The 19,262-nt window shown below is 49.8% G+C and overlaps 1 protein-coding gene across 1 annotated transcript; it reads left to right on the top strand.

The window, feature by feature from the left end:
* Positions 1–1,131: 1,131 nt before the first annotated feature.
* LOC144134338 (uncharacterized) lies at positions 1,132–18,509 on the top strand. The gene is made up of 5 exons (XM_077667275.1): positions 1,132–1,258; positions 9,927–10,207; positions 13,644–13,913; positions 15,493–15,796; positions 18,244–18,509. The coding sequence occupies exons 1-5, from the start codon at positions 1,132–1,134 to the stop codon at positions 18,507–18,509; spliced, it is 1,248 nt and encodes a 415-aa protein (XP_077523401.1).
* The last annotated feature ends 753 nt before the right edge of the window (positions 18,510–19,262 follow it).

The raw sequence follows: 19,262 nt of genomic DNA, 5'->3' as shown, positions 1-19,262 counted from the left end.
TTGAGCCCGCAGTGTCCAGGGACCCTCTGAAATACTATGGGGTAACCTTTTTTTTTGAGCAAATGAAAGGAGCTCAGTGATCTCTTGTGCCAGATGCTGGTAGGCGGTGTGGCGCAGAAACTGTCTTCAAATTTGTAGCGCAGGTTATGGGTCTGAATATACACGTCTTGAGGTGGTTTCCCACATATATGCCAAATCTCTTCCCGAAGACCCTCAAGCTCAGTAGCGGTTGAAGATGAAATATGTCCTAGAAGGAATGGGAGTCATCTGGCGGGTACGTATCACCGCAGCTGCTGTCGATGTCATTGGAGGCACATATCCATGATCCTATACGTGAACATATAGTTCTGATATTCTGTCCTCATGTACGCCAGAGCAAGTTGCTTCAGTACGCTGAATGGTGCCGTGGATTTCTTGAGTATTCCGGGAACATGCAGGTATAGCGAAGGCAGCGCCAACACCCATGATGGCTTGACGGGATGTTATGGTAGGGCATAGCCTGATGGTATTTGAGGCCGATGACTGCGGAGTGCACTTGAAAAACTGCTGTCCAGCCGCTCATTCAGAATCATCGTCAGTGGGTGACAACGTGCCAGCCGCCAGCACTCAGCAGGCCAATCAGCGCAACGTTAAATAAGCTTGGGCTGAGGACTCCTGCCTGTGGAACTCCACGGCAGACCTGATGACGAGTAACCCCTCATTAGGCGCAGACATGTAAACTAAGCAGCCGATGAGGTAGCTTACAATCCACAGGTACAGCCGGCCGCGAACACCCAAGTCAAGTTCAGGAAGAATGGCGTCATGAAGGACGTCGTACGCCCCTTTGATGTCATAGAAGACAGCCGCTGTGAATCTGCGGCGATGTTTTTCATGTTCCACTGTTGCAACGAGGTTGATGACGCTGTCGATTGAAGACCGTCTCCGCCGAAACCCAGTCATAATAGAGGAGGTATGCACATTAAACTTGGTTCGTTCATCGCTCGCGACACGGGTGATTGTGTCGTAGATTTTTGTTTTAAACTGCACTGATATCCAGAATTTCGGTAAATGTATCATTGCAAGTGGCGCGAAAGCGACTTTTCAAACTTGCGCCCTCCTTCACGTCACGCGTGTACGTACTTAGGTCTAGGAATGGCCATTGGTCAGAACCCTTCAGACGCAACTGCCGTGGCCAAGGCAGACTCGGGCGCGTCAGGAGGCTCCACCTCCCGCGGAATTCTCGCGCGCGTCAGCAGCCTGGAGGAGCGTCGACTTTTGAGTCTGCAGAAAGCGACGAAAGGCGACAGAAAAGCGTGAAGACGTTGGAATTCAAATTTAAACAGCAGATAACTACGCTTCTATGAAACGCATTAAATAAATCCTTACTGGAGGATATTCGCATAGTGGCGCCGTTTAACATCCCAGACGTATACCATAACTTTGTTTAACAGTGCTGCAGGACACCCATTAAAGCTAAGGCGGATGTCGCTGTAGGCCATGGCCAAGAGTCACGCTCGACGTACGCCAATCCCGCCGCTTGCTACGCGCTCTTCCCCGAAAAGCGTATACAAGATATGCGTTACATTAGCGACTTTCGAGCAGCTGCAGAGAGAAGCTCGCCCAATGTTCTGTCTCCGCACTCCCACATATGGCAAAGATCGGCGTCGTCGTGCATACCATGTCTTCACGCCCTCTTGCGGTTGTGGGCGACGACCATCGCTGTCACTCGCACCGTAGCCTCCGCGATCAAGCGCGTCGTTGTCGGAGCTGATCGCGGAGGCCACGATTGAGCCAGGTGGCCGCTCTGTATCATACGCCACACGTTTCGCTGTAACGCTGCTTGTCGCCGAGCTGTATCAGCCGGATCGTTAGCCCCGAGGGCACGCAAAGGGACGCTGTTCAGCCACGATGCCGTCTATAGTAGGATACAACTTAAAAAAAAACAGCAGTCGACGATACTGGGCAGTGGTCCACGGCACACTGTGTTATATTTCCGCTGGCTAATGAAAATAGTAAACGAAATCAACTTTCTAATGTTTAGCTACGTTAGACAAGCGATGTATCACAATTCTATAGCTGGCATGTTTTTTCTCGTGATTAGCTTCTTTTTTTGGTAAAAACAAAGTTTAATCAACGGACTACTTTTTTGTCGGGAAGGAATTGTATGCGGTGGTCTTAAATGGGGGCGGAGCTTCACTGCAGACTTAACTTGTATCCAACTATAGCGACGCTTTGCCAGACAGCCACTTTTTATTATGCGTTGCATATTGCAATCACTCAGTTCAGCCCTTGGGCGCGGCCGGGCAGCCACCAAACCACGTGACGTGACGTCACGACAGCCGGAGGAAAAGCTGGGCCCCAACTCGCGCGGTCGCGCGCGGCCGCAGCCACCACCTGACTCCCGCTCCTCCCGCTAGGGGCGCTGCGCCGGCGCGTGATACTTGATACTTTTCTGTAAAGGGCTTCACCCTATAGTGGAAGGCAGCGGGGCTGACTTACCCAAGGCATTGGGGTTTAGGGATAGTGAAGGGAAAGTGGATTTTAAGAGGTTAGAAGTAACCAAGCGAAGGTTATATGATTGGTGGCTAAAAGCAAGACAGGAGTAAAATTTCACAAGACATGGCTAGGTGGCTTGAGCCACCGCCCGATGTAAAGGGTTCAGCCGTATCCATCCATCCATCCATCCATCCATCCATCCATCCATCCATCCATCCATCCATCCATCCATCCATCCATCCATCCATCCATCCATCCATCCATCCATCCATCCATCCATCCACGTCACGGAGGAAAAGCTGGGCCCCAACTCGCGCGGTCGCGCGCGGCCGCAGCCACCACCTGACTCCCGCTCCTCCCGCTAGGGGCGCTGCCCTATGATTGACGTCACGGCATATGTATAAAAGAGCTGCGCTCCTTCGCCGGGACAGTCTCATACTCCTGTCACACGGGCATTTCGAGGGCCCTCGAACCGATAGTCTATCGACTCAAAGGCGATCGAGCGCTGCTACACGGGCAGTTTCAATGGCGATCGAGTCAATAGCCTATCGAGTCAACGGAGCAGCACGGAACTCCATCGAGATATGCAACGCATTCTTGGCTTAACCAAGCTAAGCCTGGCCATTTTTTTTGTCCCCGCGTCTGAAAAACCGCGAAAAGCACTCGACGGTTAGTAGCTGGCAGGTTGGAAAGAAACGCTGGAAGTCGTGGAGGGGCCCGAGGTAGCTGTCTTCGGGTTAGGTTCTTCTGTCTCCGCAGAGGCCGGAACCCGTTGCGTTTGGTGGGTGGTCGGGACTCCCGTGAGCGGGACCGAACCTTTGGGATGGGGAAATCTTGACGCCCTCCCTGTCCTGGCCAGCAATGGAGTCAAGACATTCGAATGATCAGAGCAAAAAACTCGCTGTCCCCCACCCCTATGCCCATAAACCCTTCCCGACAAGCATACAACCTATCCATTTCACCCATCATCACCGCAACGTCCCAGGGGAGATGAGTGGAGTCTCCCGGGCCCGCTCCTCCGGTTGTGGGTCGCTTTGTGACATTTTCTCCCACCGTCATTTTTTTTTCCATTTTTCCCACCCACGGGTGTAAAATTACCATCGCCTTTGGGCCTTTACTTTTATCTTCAAATTGGATTAAGCCTGTTATACGGCAGTTGTGCAGGCAGGGGATTATTTTTTTTTCAATCTTTTTAGGTTGCTCCTACCTAATATTTGTTCCTGCCCACTCTGAGCACGTGTTTCGGCGAGCGGGGGCACAGGTGTTACACAAGGCGAGGGAGGCAGCGCCGAGGAGCGACTCAGCTGCGGCGCGGCCATTCCATTCCAAAAACCTTTATTTCCATCAGAAGGGAGGCCCCCTACTCCCTACCCCCGGCACGCAGGCCTAGGGGGTAGGGGCCGGGACCCCCGCGATTAAAGGCAGGCAAAGAGTTGCTGGCTCTTCGCGGCCTCCACCGCCAGATGAATGGCTTGCTTCTGCTTGCCGGGGTCCGTGCTCCACAGAAGGGTCTCCCAGGCTTCTATACTATCAGTTCCTTCGTTAGCCCCTGGGGAGTATACACATTCCCAAATTACGTGATCGAGGGTCCCCCTCTCTCCACATTTTTGCACTTATCATCTATGTCTTCGTCTTTGAGGACGTGCGATGCCCAGACCGGATTAATGTAATTTCCTGCCTGTAATCTGCGCCAGATCATCGTCTCTGTTTCCGAGCTCTCTGTCCGGTGGAGGGACTAGTCTCCTTTGTAATCTGTAGTTTTCAGTTATTTCCGTGTAATTCTGCAGTCTCTCGTCTAGTTCTTTGCAGTCGGGTGGTTCTGCTCCGGCTCGGAAATAGAGATCTCGAGCCAGAGCGTGTGCCACCTCAGTTACATCTCCTACGTTTGTTTGTATGATTCCCTCCATCGAATCCTCGTCTGACCCATCATATACGTGTCGCGCTTTGGCTAGCCTGATTTCTGCCTGAGATTTTGATTTGGTTGGATCTAGCAAGTGTCGCAGAATGTTCCACGTCTTTGCTATGCTCATACCTTTTTCCATGTCGTCGCACCTGCTACACCAGTTTTGCTCGCAAAGTTGCATCGCATACTTTTCGATCTCCCGGTTGTGTCTGGCTATCCTTCTTTTGAGGTTTCGATTCCACCTTTGCTTTTTAAGTCTACGTTCTAGGCCACATTTTGCCTCCCACATGTGGAGGAGCCTGCTGTCGGCTATTATTGGAGCGTCTGAACCCTCTAAAGATATCGTCGCCTCGGCGACGTGTCTCTTTAGTGTATCTGTCCAATCCCCAGTGTCCGTGATGGTTTCGATTCCGATCGAGATTTCCCCCCGTCGTTTTCTAAATCTTTCCCATTCCGTGACTTTCGGCTGTTTTAGCCGGTTTTCCCTCACCCCTTTCGTTAATGTTGTGGCTATTATATAATGGTCACTGCGGCGTGGCGCTGAGTGAGGCACGTGATCTGACGTCACAGCCACACCTTTGGCCCTGCTCCCCGTTCAAGGTCATTGCAAAGTGGTTTTCAACTTGAGCTTTTCATGCGGAGAGTAGAGATCTCTCGCTCTAAAAATTGTACCGGGTCAATACGACGTACCTTTGGCAGTTAAAAAAAAACGCGCGTCGCCCGCACGGGAGAGGAAAGTTATGAAGACGGGTAGGGCGGGCCCGCTGCCTTAATCGCTCCCTCTTGTCCTCCTCAACCGTGCCGCTTTATCTTGTGGGAAGTTCCTCTGGCAACGTAATAAAAAAATTGTAGGGGGTTTAAGCTTCGCCTTTTAGAGTGGAACACGACAGCGTGTTGCAGCACTGCCAGGGAGTCCACGGAACGCAATCGCCTGTCTGTCTGTCTGTTGTTGCCAGAAAGAAAGAAAAGGAAAGTGCTCAGGCCTGCACACTGGCTCAAGCCGAGCCACAATCGGTACCACGTGCAGATAGTAGGAGAGGTAAAAGATGTGATAGAAATACGGGATAGTGCAGACGCGCTAAAGACAAGGCCGATCCCGGAGGTAGTGCAATACCGGGCCAACCGGAGGCAGGAGTGAAGCATCCTTCAAACTCTCCGCCACATTTCTCAAAATAAGTCCATTGGACCCGTAACAGATACTCTACGGGGTCCGGATATTCGCATCCTGCGGTTCGGCACGACGCCTTGCCCGTTAGACAAATCACTCTGCTACGTACGGTGAAACGGACGCGCGGAGCGGCAAACCGTGTAGAAGCACTGCCAGGCGCCTTGCCGGAATGCGCGGGACTCAGTTGCAGTCTTAGTTCGTCGGCACATCGTTCCCGACAAACCCGATGCCACGAACGCCGGCATAGCTTCCGCGCCGAACGAACGGGCAGCAAGCCGCAAGCTTCGTGGTGAGCGCGCTTTAGATGTACGCTGCGTTGTTCGCCGCTCACCACGTGATTCTTGCGTGCCCGCACGGCCCCACTGCGCCCGAACGAGAGATATGCCAGCCGCGTCACTTCCTTTCCTTAAAATCAATTTCCATTTCATTTTCCTTTCCTTACGGCGCGGTTCGGGTGTCCACATATATATGTGAGACAGGCCTAATTTTCTTTCGGTAAAACCAATTTTCATTTCATTTTCCTTCCATTGCGGCGTGGTCCGAGTTGTCCACCGAAATATGTCACAGGCGTTCCTCCCTTCCTTTCCTTGCGCTGCAGTCGCGCGCAATCTGTTGCGGCAGGGGCGTACATTGCGAGGAGAGATTTTTCGCTCACGGCCGACGCCGACGACGCCGGCTTTTCTGCGACACGAGCTCCTTAACGCTGTCGCGTTAACAAAGTGCGCTCAATTTTTTCCCTCTCGCTAAAAAAACTAAGGACTATAGCAACTCCTCACAACTTGTTTTATCCAAACAGAACAACAGTAAGTCTTCGGTGTCATACATGAATGCCGTTAGCGCCATGAGTCCATCGCCTAAATATCGAACAAGAGCACGTCTATATACGTGAAATGTGAAATTATCTCACTGGTGAACCGACCACTAATGCATGAAACACACAGCACAACATATTCATGAGCGCTCCTGATCTAACCAGGATATACGAGTTTTAGCCAGGAGGCGATTATAAGCCAACTGGTGCTTTATTTTTCAAAGCGGACCGTGGCTAGAATACGCGCGCTATTATTGAAATCGAGTTTGCTGAAATTTTCAGTAATCACAAATATAATCAGTAAACCGGGCAATGCCAACTATAAACACAACGCAGGTGTGACGGCAAAGAACCCCGTGACAGTGAGAACTGCACTGGACATAGCATGTTATGTAGGAGTTTCGTTAGCAAAACGACTCATAGTTCGCACCTGTAGACAGTTCCACAGCCTAAAATTTTAACATTTAAACATGTATAGCACACGTACCGCACACCGGAATATGCGCTGTATGCGTATGCTCCATGGAACAACTGTAGAAGAGAACTCGTGCTTCTCTGGACTGCGGACATAACAATAATTGTTTTTTTTTGGGGGGGGGAGGAAATGGCGCAGTATCTGTCTCATATATCGTTGGACACCTGAACCGCGCCTAAGGGAAGGGATAAGAGAGGGAGTGAAAGAAGAAAGGAAGAATTAGGTGCCGTAGTGGAGGGCTCCGGAATAATTTCGACCATCTGGGGATCTTTAACGTGCACTGACATTGCACAGCACACGGGCGCCTTAGCGTTTTTCCTCCATAAAAACACAGCCCCGACCGCGCGGCTGTGTTTTTATGGAGGAAAAACGCTAAGGCGCCCGTGTGCTGTGCAATGTCAGTGCACGTTAAAGATCCCCACGTCATGCTCAAATTTAAATTGGTTTTGAGGAAAGGAAATGGCACAGTATATGTCTCACATCTCGGCCGACACCTGAACCGCACCGTAAGGGAAGGGATAAAGGAGGGACTGAGAGAAGAAAGGAAGAAAGAGGTGTCGTAGTGGAGGGCTCCGGAATAATTTCGACCACCTGGGGATCTTTAACGTGCACTGACATCGCACAGAACACGGGAGCCTTAGCGTTTCGCCTCCATCGAAATGCGGCCGCGGCGGTCGGGTTCGAACCCGGTAACTACGGGTCAGTAGCCGAGCGCTCTAACCACTGAGCCATTGCGGCGGGTCCGACATGCTTCACAAATTTCATAGAAGCACGCAGCACGCAGAGAGAGAGAGAGAGAGAGAGAGAGAGAGAGAGAGAGAGAGAGAGAGAGAGAGAGAGAAAACGTTTATGCACTGCTCAAGGCGTCTTGGGAGCCTTCATCGGTGGAGTCCCTAGTCCAGGACTCCTGCGGTGGCTGTGGCATTGGGCCTGTTCGACCTAGAGTTATATAGTAACCCGATCTATACAGTTCGAGCAGCAAAAGCTTATCTCCTTGTTCCCAGCTTGACGGCGCTCTGCTCCGGCGTGGCATTGCGTATCACTGGGACTCCAGGGTTGTGTTGGCATCCCCATGTGGTGGTATAAGCAGAGAGGAAAAAGAAGAACCCGTCCCGCTCCTTGTCGCGAGCCTGAGATACCTTGGCCAATCCCCCACGTGGGTATGTGCCATATTACTTGAGGAGAAGAAGAAGAAGGAGATGCAGCGCGCTCATTGAGCACGCGGTGGGCCGACCGAGAAGAAGCCGTAAGCGCGCACTGCCTTTCTCGGACGTTCTTCGCCAGGCCTTCTGCCCTATTGAGCAGCCACTTCTCCAGCTCTTCTAATAATGGACCCTGGCAAGTGACTCGACTACTCCATGCATTGGCGTAGCCCGCCTGGCTACTCTGGGGCTTAACGTTCGAGACGTTAGCGTGATCTTTAGGCCCCGACGTTGTCAGGCGAATATCTGTGGCGTTGCACTAGCGAAATTAATGGAAATTGGCTTTTGGGGAAAGGAAATGGCGGAGTATCTGTCTAGCCTATCGGCGGACACTTGAACCGCGCCGTAAGGGAATAGATAAAGGAGAGAGTGAAAGAAGGAAGGAAGAAATAGGTGCCGTAGTGGAGGGCTCCGGAATAATTTCGACTACTTGGGGATCTTTAAAGGCTAAGGCGCCCGTGTGCTGTGCGATGTCAGTGCACGTTAAAGATCTCCAGGTGGTCGAAATTATTCCGGAGCCCTCCACTACGGCACCTCCTCCTTCCTTTCTTCTTTCACTCCCTCCCTTATCCCTTCCCTTACGGCGCGGTTCAGGTGTCCAACTATATATGAGGCAGATACTCCGCCATTTCCTTTCCCCCAAAACCAATTATTATTATTAATCTTTAACGTGCACTGACATCGCACAGCACACGGGCGCCAAAGCGTTTTGCCTGCACCGAAACGCGGTTGCCGCGGTCGGGTTCGATGCAAGCGAAACGCAGTAAGTCTACGATGTGAATCTGAGTAGTCAATAGAATTAATTCGTGATAGCTCGAGCTGCGTAGCGTTATAAGATTGCTAGACCTAATGCTTGTCCATCGGCTTCCCGTCCATCTGCTTCAGCAGCCAGAGAAAATATATGCGTGTTCAATCCCAATGTTCCTTTGTGAGCTTCAACTGTTATTCGCTGTAAGTAGTGCTATTTACTTGTGTATTGCACCCGTAGCGTTTGTGTGCTTTATCGGCAACTAAGAAATTTATATAAGTGCTGCACAGCTTTGCTAAGCCCCTCACTTCCGCAAATGAGTTGTGGGCGAGACTAATCTCGAAAGCCCGTTTGCGGTTCTGTGCTTCAATCACTGCTTCGTTTTTCTGCTGGAACAATTTTTGTTTACAGTACTTTACAGTCCGACCTGCTCATGTTCTATTTCACCGGTGGTCTTTCGACAACGCCAATGATATCCGGCCTGCATCACAAACACTGGCTTCCACTTAGACGCTTACCGTGCTGTCTAAACGTCGCGATCCAATTTTTGATTTATCAGTTCTTCGGCCACAACTCTTTCACATCGTTTTTTAGCACTATCCGCAAGAATAATCAGCGAAGTCTTGCTGATCGTCTCCAGTTCATTTGGGGTATCTCTGATCAAACTTTGCTCTCAGATGTAACATGTTCCATACGCTTTCCCGCTTCTCACCGGAAAGATCCGCGCGCTCGGAATTAAGTTGAAATTCATGGTTCCTTAACTTGCGACCTAAGTGGTTGTAATGTGCACATCGCTTTGCATCACAGCGTGTGTAAACACTTCTGTTTGAAGGTGACATCATGTTGCTGCAATGCTGACTGCCCGTGCTCTGGCCTCTTCCATGGATCCGGCCGACGCGGCGACTCAGTGGTTATGGCGGTTAGCTGCTGACCCGAAAGACGCGGGTTCGATCCCGGCCTTTCGATGGAGGCGAAATTCTAGAGGCCCGCGTGCTTTGCATGCGATGCCAGTGCACGTTAAAGAAACACAGGTGGTCGAAATTTCCGGAGTCCTTCACTGCGGCGTCCCTCATAGTCATAGAGTTATTGCTGTGGGACGTTAAACCCTACAACTTATAACCTTAGCCAACCTAAACTCTTCCAGCATCCGATGCCGTGGACGTAGCCCGCGCACGCGTCAGCGACGCGTTCCTTTCGGCCAAGCAGCTGTACATCATGTTGTGGAAGAACGTGTACGTAAAAAGGCTGTGCCGCCACTACTTCAGCACGCTGCTCGAGATCGCCCTCATCACGGCGCTGCTGCTGGGCATCCAAGAAGACTCGGTGGTCAGGGAGCCCCTGATACGCCGGGGGGACACCGTCTTCCTGCCCATCCACACAAACGCCTTCTGGAACAGCCAGCCGGATATGGCCACCATCCGACAGGTACGCGTTTAGCCACGGACATTGTCCCAGTCCTGCTCATGCGCCAAGCCTCCTCGTCCACATGCAATTTTAGAGCGAGAGCTCTACTGGCTGCTAATCTCTAGTGTCAGTTCGGCAGTTCATCTGATATTAAAATGACCTTCGGAATTGGCGATTTCGTAGTATCAGACGCCGAAGCAGGCTTTTGACTACGGCCAAGGCGATGGTGTCCTCAGATTTGGGCCTGGTAGTATACCAACAATCGCCAACCCCACTCCCTAAATGTGACCCAATTAGCCCACCCCCGAAATTTGGCGTTCATCGATTTGGACCAATACCGATATGCAGCTAATTTGACCACGGCGCACACGGTGGAGACCTCCAATTTGGCTCACCCCACCCCAGAATTTTCACCTCGGGTTTGGATAAAAATCGATATCCAGGCTAATTTAACTATGTCCAACACGACGGCGACCTCCAGATTTGACCTGGGCTAATCCGACCCAGGCTTTTGGTTAAAACTTACATCTGAGCCCTTAAACTGAGTACATATAGCAGCCGCAAACAAGTCAAGCCAAGAGAGAAGAAAGAGCAAAATCGTAGTAAAGCAAGAAAAAAGCTATCGCTCGACCATAGGTGTAACGGATTTAAACCACTGTCGTTTTTTTTTGCTGACCTCGCCAGGCGAAAATGGGGGACGAGTTCACTGCACACGTTCTTCTACGAATGTCGTTTCCGCGATCAACGGCGCGACGAACTGCGGGACAATAATAAGGTGCAATGCTAGCCTCTTCTATCCCCTTGCAAATGCTCGCGTCGTCCTTGCATGCACCGGCCTCAGTCAATAAAAGGCGGTGTGGTCCGTAAGTTTCCTTTTTGCATGAATTTTTTCATGGATGGATTAAAAAGATCAAGTGCAGTGCAGTGATTATTAACGCATCTCGGCTCTGGCTAAGCGAAAGCAGCACTTCGCTTAACTACTGGGAATAAGCCAATCCCACCCGTAAGCGAATTTTCGCAGAAAAGATGGGAGGGAGCTTAGGCGACCCGACCCGGCAAAAGTAATTTTCGCCTCGTAAGTATAGGACAGCACTTGGACCTCCCTTAGAGCATAAAGGAGCTTGTCTGGCCATCTGGCGGTGTCACCGTCTTGTGTCACACCTGATGATGTCGTATAAGATGACGTCATCAATGACCGTGATGCGTGGTCATGACAAACATGCCGTGCCATGAATGAGCGAGCATGACGTCACCAAACAGGAAGGGAGTAGGATGACGTGACCTGGCGTCCGAAAAAAAAGAACAAGGGGGTGGGAAGGCATCGCCCCCCCCCCCCCCCCCCCCCCTGGAATTATGAATATTGTTATGCACTACCATAAATAGCGGCTTTTTGGTGCTAACCTGCCGCCTCCCCATCCCCTGTCATCAAGTGTCCCCTCCTCCCCTTGCAAAAAGTTCTGCAAGTGCTCCTACAACGCCTCGAAGGGCTTATTGTGCTATTGCAAACCAAGCTGGGCATTGTCCGCGAATTTATTTTTTGATATTTATGATGGTGTCGTTCGATGAAAAAAAAGAAAAATGATATGCTAAATTTTCTTAGTTTGGTCACAGATACAACTTAAAAAAAAGCATTTGGTAACAATGGGCCATCGTGCGCGGCGTCCTGTGTTAACTCCGCTGAGCAATCCCAACAGTGAACGAATTTTTTTACTGGATCAAAAAGAAGCCAGAGGCATCAACATTTCAGAGGTTAAAATTTTTGCTTCGTGATTAGCTTTTTGTTTAGACAAGAGAAGCTCGCTCCAGAATGTGTGTGGAGCTTCACTGCAGACTTAAGTTGTATCCGACTGTAGTTGTTTCCTTGTTGATCACCTTTCGTCACGTGTGACCAACATGCAACCGTCGCGTTCTCATTCATCTGTCCGTGGTTGTGGTATATGAGGATGAACTAGAATCGCAGAAAGGACATTTTAACGGCATAGTGATAAGGGTCCCATTCAGCGGAGAAATCGTCGTGGTTGTTGGGGTTGGCATGGCGCAAAATCGGGATTGGTCGAAAGTGTAGTGACGTCACAACGGCAAGACATCGCGCGGGCAACTCAAACTCCCCAGAACTATCACACATCAAAACAATAATGGAGACACTACACCATTCCTCATTGGTCTACAGGGTCGTGATGTGTTTGTGGTGGTAAATAAAAACAACACAAATAGGAATAAAGAAAAACAAGACAAGATAAAGAAATAAAAAACAGATCAAACGAAAAGAATAGATAAACAACAAAATAAAATGAAGAACAGTGTTTAAGGCGGTATGCGAAGGTGACCCCAGGCCACTGAAGTGACCCATCAATGCTACCATGTCATACCTTTGAGGCGGGGCCTAAGTGCCCCCGAATTACTACACCGATCCTAATAGTCTCCCATCTCGAGGAATACTACGTATAAATTGAGCGATTCTTGCCGAGTCGTAAGAAGAAACGTGTCCGCTGCCATTCATGCCTGTGCTAGTTCCTTCTTTTCTGCACTGTACAGCTTGGATGGATTCTAGCAACGTGCCAAGCAACACACAATGAGCACGAATGTTACGCGTGTGACTAACCGCATCACAAGCCAGGTAAAAACGACGTATAAAGGAAATGCCAGCGAGCAGCGGAACCAACAGTGCAATGGCATTTCGATACGCGGCTTTATTGCAGCAAGACTGGTCCAAACAATAAATTGCAATCGGTTCAAAATTTTAAATATTTCCGTACAAGATCACAAGCTTCAGCGAACTTAAGTGCCGCTTATTATTTCAACTTGTACAGAAATATACTTTTTTAGGAAGTTCTAAGGTGAAAGGCAAAGTGACAATTTCCGGAGCCCTCCACTACGGCGTCCCTCATAGCCCGTGTAGCTTTGGGACGCTAAACCCTCATAAACGATAAACCATAAACATTCCACATAAAAACCAAAATTGACAGTGGCTTAACTTGGCTAACCCCGGAATTCAGCGAAAACGAGTACGTTTGCTAAGCGTCTGAGGCTCGTCCATGGCAGCTCAGCAACACGATCGCGAAAGCCGTTCTAAAGATATACCCACACGACGTCGTGGCTATGACGTGGTATCACATTGTCTTACAACACCACCATCGGATGTCAAGACGTGGCTTCACATCCCCCTATCAGATGTTCTAAAGTCAAAGGTCAGCCCGAAGGTCACCCAATGTCGAAGGTCAACTAAAGGTCAGAGATCTACGGCTAGACACCATGACTGTACCACATATGGTCATGCACGGCTGCCTTCGGTTGGACTGAAGGTCGTTTAAGGTCGTTGTGCTGCCTACTCGAAGACTGCTTTACCTAGCGTAGTGAGGCTTTTCGCTTCAAAAGTTTCCGCACAGTGCGTCACCTACGTTTTGCAGTGGTGGACAGCCTGACACGCCGCAGCCTTTTGCTCATCGCATATGCGCAGGTGTTCTACTATCCGGCGAGCAACCGATACCTGAGCCGGCTGACGCACGACGCCTTGAAGACACTGCGCGTGGCGAAAGTTGTGGAGGTGCCCACGCTGCAGCAGCTGTCCCAGATCCAGGGCAAGATCATTCGCCACTCCGCCAACGGCACGAAACCGACGCACGCAGTGGCCATGCTCTACAAGAACATGGGCGCCAACGACACCGACACGCAGCCTGTCAGCCTTCACGTCTCGTTCTTCGCGGGAAGCCTCCCCTTCGATGTACAGGTAAGATGCGCTGTCTGGCCAGGCTTCTACGGCCGTTGCTTCTAGTGGCCCTGGAGCTTTGAGAAATTACCGTCATTTGGCTTGCCACTGCTTTTTAGCGCGATAACATCAGAATCATTATCAGAGAAAAACCTGATGGCGAGCGACATCGTCCGGCGTCGTCTGTAAAATTCTCTGATTGGCGAGAGGGTGTGTGATGTTATGAGACCATGTGAAACGAGCCATAGCTGATTGGTCGACGGGTATGTGACGTCATGATAGCAGGCGAAATGACCCAGAGCTGATTGGTCGACTGGTGCGTGACGCAGTGCTGCAGCACTGCGATGCGCCAATATGAGAGTCAGAAGGGAGTAATGTGTCCTCAAGCGCACACCCTTTCATAAAGGGGACAGCTTACTTCTTTCCGTTTAGTGTGCGAGCTCTCCTCTACGCACAGACCTGTGGCAGCAGCACACAGTTTGGCGTGCCTTATTCGAACTTCGTGCCAATTAATCGAAGCCTATTTGAAAATTTGAGGATGAATTCGATTCGTTTCGAAAACTTTTTAAACATGCATTATCTGATTAGTATTAGAAAATCACGGGTATTCAATTCGCTGTTCAAAGATATTCGAATATTCGCACACCGTTACTTAGTTTTACCTCCTCCTCCGTGTTCATATTTCGTTGGAGCTCATCAATTTCCGTGGGCTGTAAACACCAGGGGAACTTCCCACCTGCTTCCTACTTTCTTCAAAGCATGGAAAAGGCAAACAGTAAGAGACTCTCCCTGTGTTCTGTACCTTGCACGGTGGCGTCCCCATTCAGAGCGGCGAGGTTAGAAAGTTGAGGGAAGGGGGCGGGGGGGGGGGGGGGGGTCGTTTTTGTCCACAACACTACGTACATACGGCATTGCGACCAGTCGAGTTGCATTCGCTGAAATCTTTCTTTGCTGCTTTTTCTTGCTTTTACGCGATATTGTGTACAGCTCGTTTGGTCGAAAAGCCGCCGGTGTAGTAGTAGTCGGCACCGCGTGTCGGAAATAATCGGGGGGCTGCGTAAAAAAATTGTGTCCTGTTAATTTTTTGTTCTAGTGATTGATGATTGGTTGGTGTGTGATAGGCGATGACGAGTTAATGAAAGCATTGTATTTAATTGATTAAAAAATCAAAAAGGGTGGGTTAACAATGTTGTCAAAATGCTCAGAATGAAAAGCCAATGCTTGATGATGCTAAGCAAATTTAGAGTGCGCAGTTGATCACTTAAATAATAGAAACTGTTGAAAAAAAAGTGAAAAAAAGCGTTCAAATGTACCAAACTGCTCAGAATGTAAAGCCTAACCCGCTACGCTATCGTGCAGTACCCTTAAGGCCGAGATTTATTGTCCTCTCCCATTTTTTTTAGTTCCGTATGTCTTAAGGAAGGTAGTAAGTAGGTGTGAAGGCTCTTCTGGTGTTCACCCCCCCCCCCCCCCCCAACGGAATTTTGGCTTTTCAAGCTCCCTGAAAGAGGAAAATTTCCTCCCATAGAACATCACTGCTGACCGCTGCTGTTCCTGTAAAGACACTCCGAGCTACTAACCCCACCTGTGCTATCCTCAGGTGAAGTTCCGGCGGCGCCTGATCTCTCAGCCCGAGGGACCCGTGGCGGAGGAGCGCTTCCCGGAGATGCACACCCTGCTGCCCATCATGGGGGCGCTTCAGCAGCGACATCTGGAGCTGCAGGCCGAGCGCTTCCGGTACCCGCACCCGCTGGAAAAAGTCCGCCTGCAGAGGTTCCCCTTTCCCTCGCACATCCAGCAGCGCGACCAGAAGAACTATGCCCTCGTCCTTAGCCGCTTCTGCATTGGCATGCTCATCCCCTTCTCCCTGTTCGTCGCCAGGCTTACGGACGAGAAGGCTACTGGTGAGAACGACTGAGCTTTGGTTACAAATGTGCACTGTTTGCCTCTGTGTGTTACCCATGTGACAGTAATGTTTTCTTGATTTTAAGGCGATAGCCTTTAATGGCTCATACTCGCGGTGACCGTCCGTCCGTTACATCGCCACCTTGGTCACGTGATCTTGTGATGTCACGTGAACTTGTGATGTCACGTGAACTTGTGATGTCACGTGTACTTGTGATGTCACGTGATCTTGTGATGCCACGTGATCTTAAGATCACCGAAAGATCTATAATTTGGGTAAAAATTGCTCAAAACGAGGAAACGGGGATGATGACGTCACATCAGACGAAAGGACGTCGAAGCAGTGTGATCCACAGCCAAGCAACAACTGCCGTCGCGCTGCGCATGCGCAGAGTGACGTCACCGCTTCCTTTGCCACGCTCGTGCCAGCTGTTCTTCTGCACTGTTGTGAAATGAATTCAAGAGCAGCAAATTCAAATCAGTGCAGTGAGCCGCAAACGGCTTTCTCCTTCCCGCAGTTATTACTTAGTGCTAGCTCATGAGACTATTTTTGCAATAATTAAACGGCTCCAGGAGCTCATTTGCGTTCTAAACAAAAAATTCTGTTCCGATTACATTTTTTTTTGCTATAGCATAGGAGCCTCGTCTATAACGACCGTGCAGCTACCATAGCCCTCCATAAAGTGAGCAATAAAATCCCAATAAGGAGGAGTGTCAGGCAGGGAGGCATGATCTCGCCAATGCTATTGAGAGCCTGTTTGCAGAAGGAATTCAGAGGCCTGCATTCGGAACAGCCGGGGATAAAAGTTAGAGGAATACCAAAGTAATCTGCGATTCGCTGATGAGATTGTTTTGCTAAGTCACTCAGGAGATGAACTGCAATGCTTGATCAATGAGTTAGACAGAGCAGAACGGTGGGTCTAAAATTAACATGCAGAAAAATAATGTTCAACAGTCTAGTAAGGGTACAGCACAGACTAGTAAGGGTACAGCACCGATAAGATACAGCACAAGTTGTATCTTATCGGTACTCACCTATGGGTCAGAAACGTGGAGGCTAAGGAAAAGAGTTCAGTCTAAGATAAGGACAACTCAGCGACCAATGGAAACAAAAAATGAAAGATGTAACATTAAGAGACCGGAAGCATGCAGAGTGGGTGAGGGAACAAACGCGTGTTAATGACATCCTAGTCGAAGTCAAGAGGAAGAAATGGGCTTCAGGAGGGCGTGTAATGTGAAGGGAAGATAACCGCTGGTCCCTAAGGATAACGGAGTGGATTCCAAGAGAAGGCAAGCGTAGCAGGAGGCTGAAAAAAAGTTAGGTGGGCGGATGAAGTTTGCGAGGATACGGTGGCCGCAGCTGGGAAAGTACAGGGTTAATTGGATAGACATGGGAGAGGCCTTTGCCCTGCACTGGGCGTAGTCAAGCTGCTGCTGATGATAGAAGCGTCGTTGGAGAAATAACCCGACGTCTGCCATCGTCACATATTAGGGACTGCCACGGGCTTCACCTGACAAGGTGTGAAATAAAATGATAGTTATAATACAATTAGAATTGAAAATGAAATTAGTATGAAAAGTTTTCAAACTGGTGTATACATATATACCACCTGGGCATGCGGGGCGCGTGGCGCGCTACAGCAGTGTTGCTCAGAGCTGCAGACTTGCCATACTTAGTAGTAAGAAAACACCGGGACACCTAATTATATTACGTTATGGCATTCCAAGCTGTTTCGATGGAGGCGAAATTCTAGAGCCCCGCCGCGGTGGCTCAGTGGATAGGGCGCTCGGCTACTGATCCGGAGTTTTCGAACCCGACCGCGGCGGCTGCGTTTGTATGGAGGCAAAACGCTAAGGCGCCCGTGTGCTGTGCGATGTCAGTGCACGTTAAAGATCCCCAGGTGGTCGAAATTATTCCGGAGCCCTCCACTACAGCACCTCTTTCTTCCTTTCTTTCACTCCCTCCTTTATCCCTTCCCTTAAGGCGCAGTTCAGGTGTCCAACGATATGTGAGACAGATACTGCGCCATTTCCTTTCCCCAAAAAACTAATTATTATTATTATTACTTCGCCGGAAGTTAGTGGAGGGACATGTGTGACCCAGGTTACTCTTCCCGAGCTCTGCCCGTACACCACCCGCTACCTGCCACGGTTGGCAGGGGGCGGCTTTACAACATACGAACGTTGCCTCGTGACGTCACTTCCAGTATGGTGATGAGATTTTACTCCAGCTAATTGGCATTGTCTGGTCTGCTGACGTCAGATCTTTCCAGCCAATGTGATTTCTCTAATCTGGCAACGTTACTGCCAGCCAATCGGGGTTTTTGCACCGGTGTGGATTCTATGCCATCGCATAAAACTGGGGATAGTGCTTCAGATAAATTTATTTTGTGTTTTAGGCGTGCTTGCTCTTCCTCGACGTGCTGCCACCGTGCGGTCTGTGCAGGCATAAAAGAGATGCTGCGAGTGGCCGGAGTCAACGACTGGGTGTACTGGGTCAGCCACTACCTGAGCGCCTTCTTCATGCACCTGATCATCGTGACGCTCATGCTTCTCTTCCTGTGCGTCAAGCGCAACGAAGAGGGCCGGGCCTTCATCCAGTTCAGCGACCCCGCGCTCCTCTTCGTCATACTCATGTTCTTCTGCAGCCAGTGCATGGTGCACGGCATGTGCCTCTCGCTGTTCTTTGCGAACCGTGAGTTCCTCATCTGAGGTGCATGGGCGCACTGCCAATTGAGGGATCTAGAGCAGCAGATGTAGGCTGCCTCTGCAGCTTTCAGGGGCTATGTTTGCTATCTATTTCTATTTACAATACCTGCAGCGCTCGGACGGATATTGTTGTAGGGGGAAGGATATATTTGGGGATGGTAGTGGTTTTTATTAAAATAATAGCAAAAAGGAAGGAAAAGATTTTTGCTAGCCCCGGCTTCTGCCATCGATACTGAAGCACCTGAGCTGGGGCAGCGGAAATAAATGATAGCAGACAGAATAGAGAAATGAAGTGAAAGAGCTGAGGGGACAGGAAGAGAGGATAGGGGGAGAAGTAATATGTACAAACTATTTACACAATAGGAGGGATATACATAGGAATGGGAATCAGCAAGAGCAACCCGTACAATGAAAACATAAACAATATGTTTACATACACTGCGGATACTGATAGTTTAACAACACTCAACATTGCTTTACACAAGTGTTGTCGGACGGAGCTGCTGTTCTCGGTGTATAGTGAGACGTGTTGGCACGAGTAATGAGCTCTGATGAAGCTAAGCGACCGTAATGAATTCTTTTCCTAAAGAGAACATTAATATGTCGTTAACTGTACAATAGAATAGGGTTTAACTGCCAGGTTCTCCCAAGTCCTACAAATCATCACGGAAATCTTTGTATGAAAACGGAAGCTACAACAGTTCGAGACGACGGCTAGACTTGCGTCCAATACTCACGTGCTCCTGAGCTGAGATC

The sequence above is a fragment of the Amblyomma americanum genome, chromosome 5 (genome assembly GCF_052857255.1).
Source record: "Amblyomma americanum isolate KBUSLIRL-KWMA chromosome 5, ASM5285725v1, whole genome shotgun sequence".
Taxonomy (NCBI): Eukaryota; Metazoa; Arthropoda; class Arachnida; order Ixodida; family Ixodidae; genus Amblyomma; species Amblyomma americanum.
The sequence above is the reverse complement of the archived record's forward strand: the minus strand, read 5'-3'. Positions and strand labels throughout refer to the sequence as shown.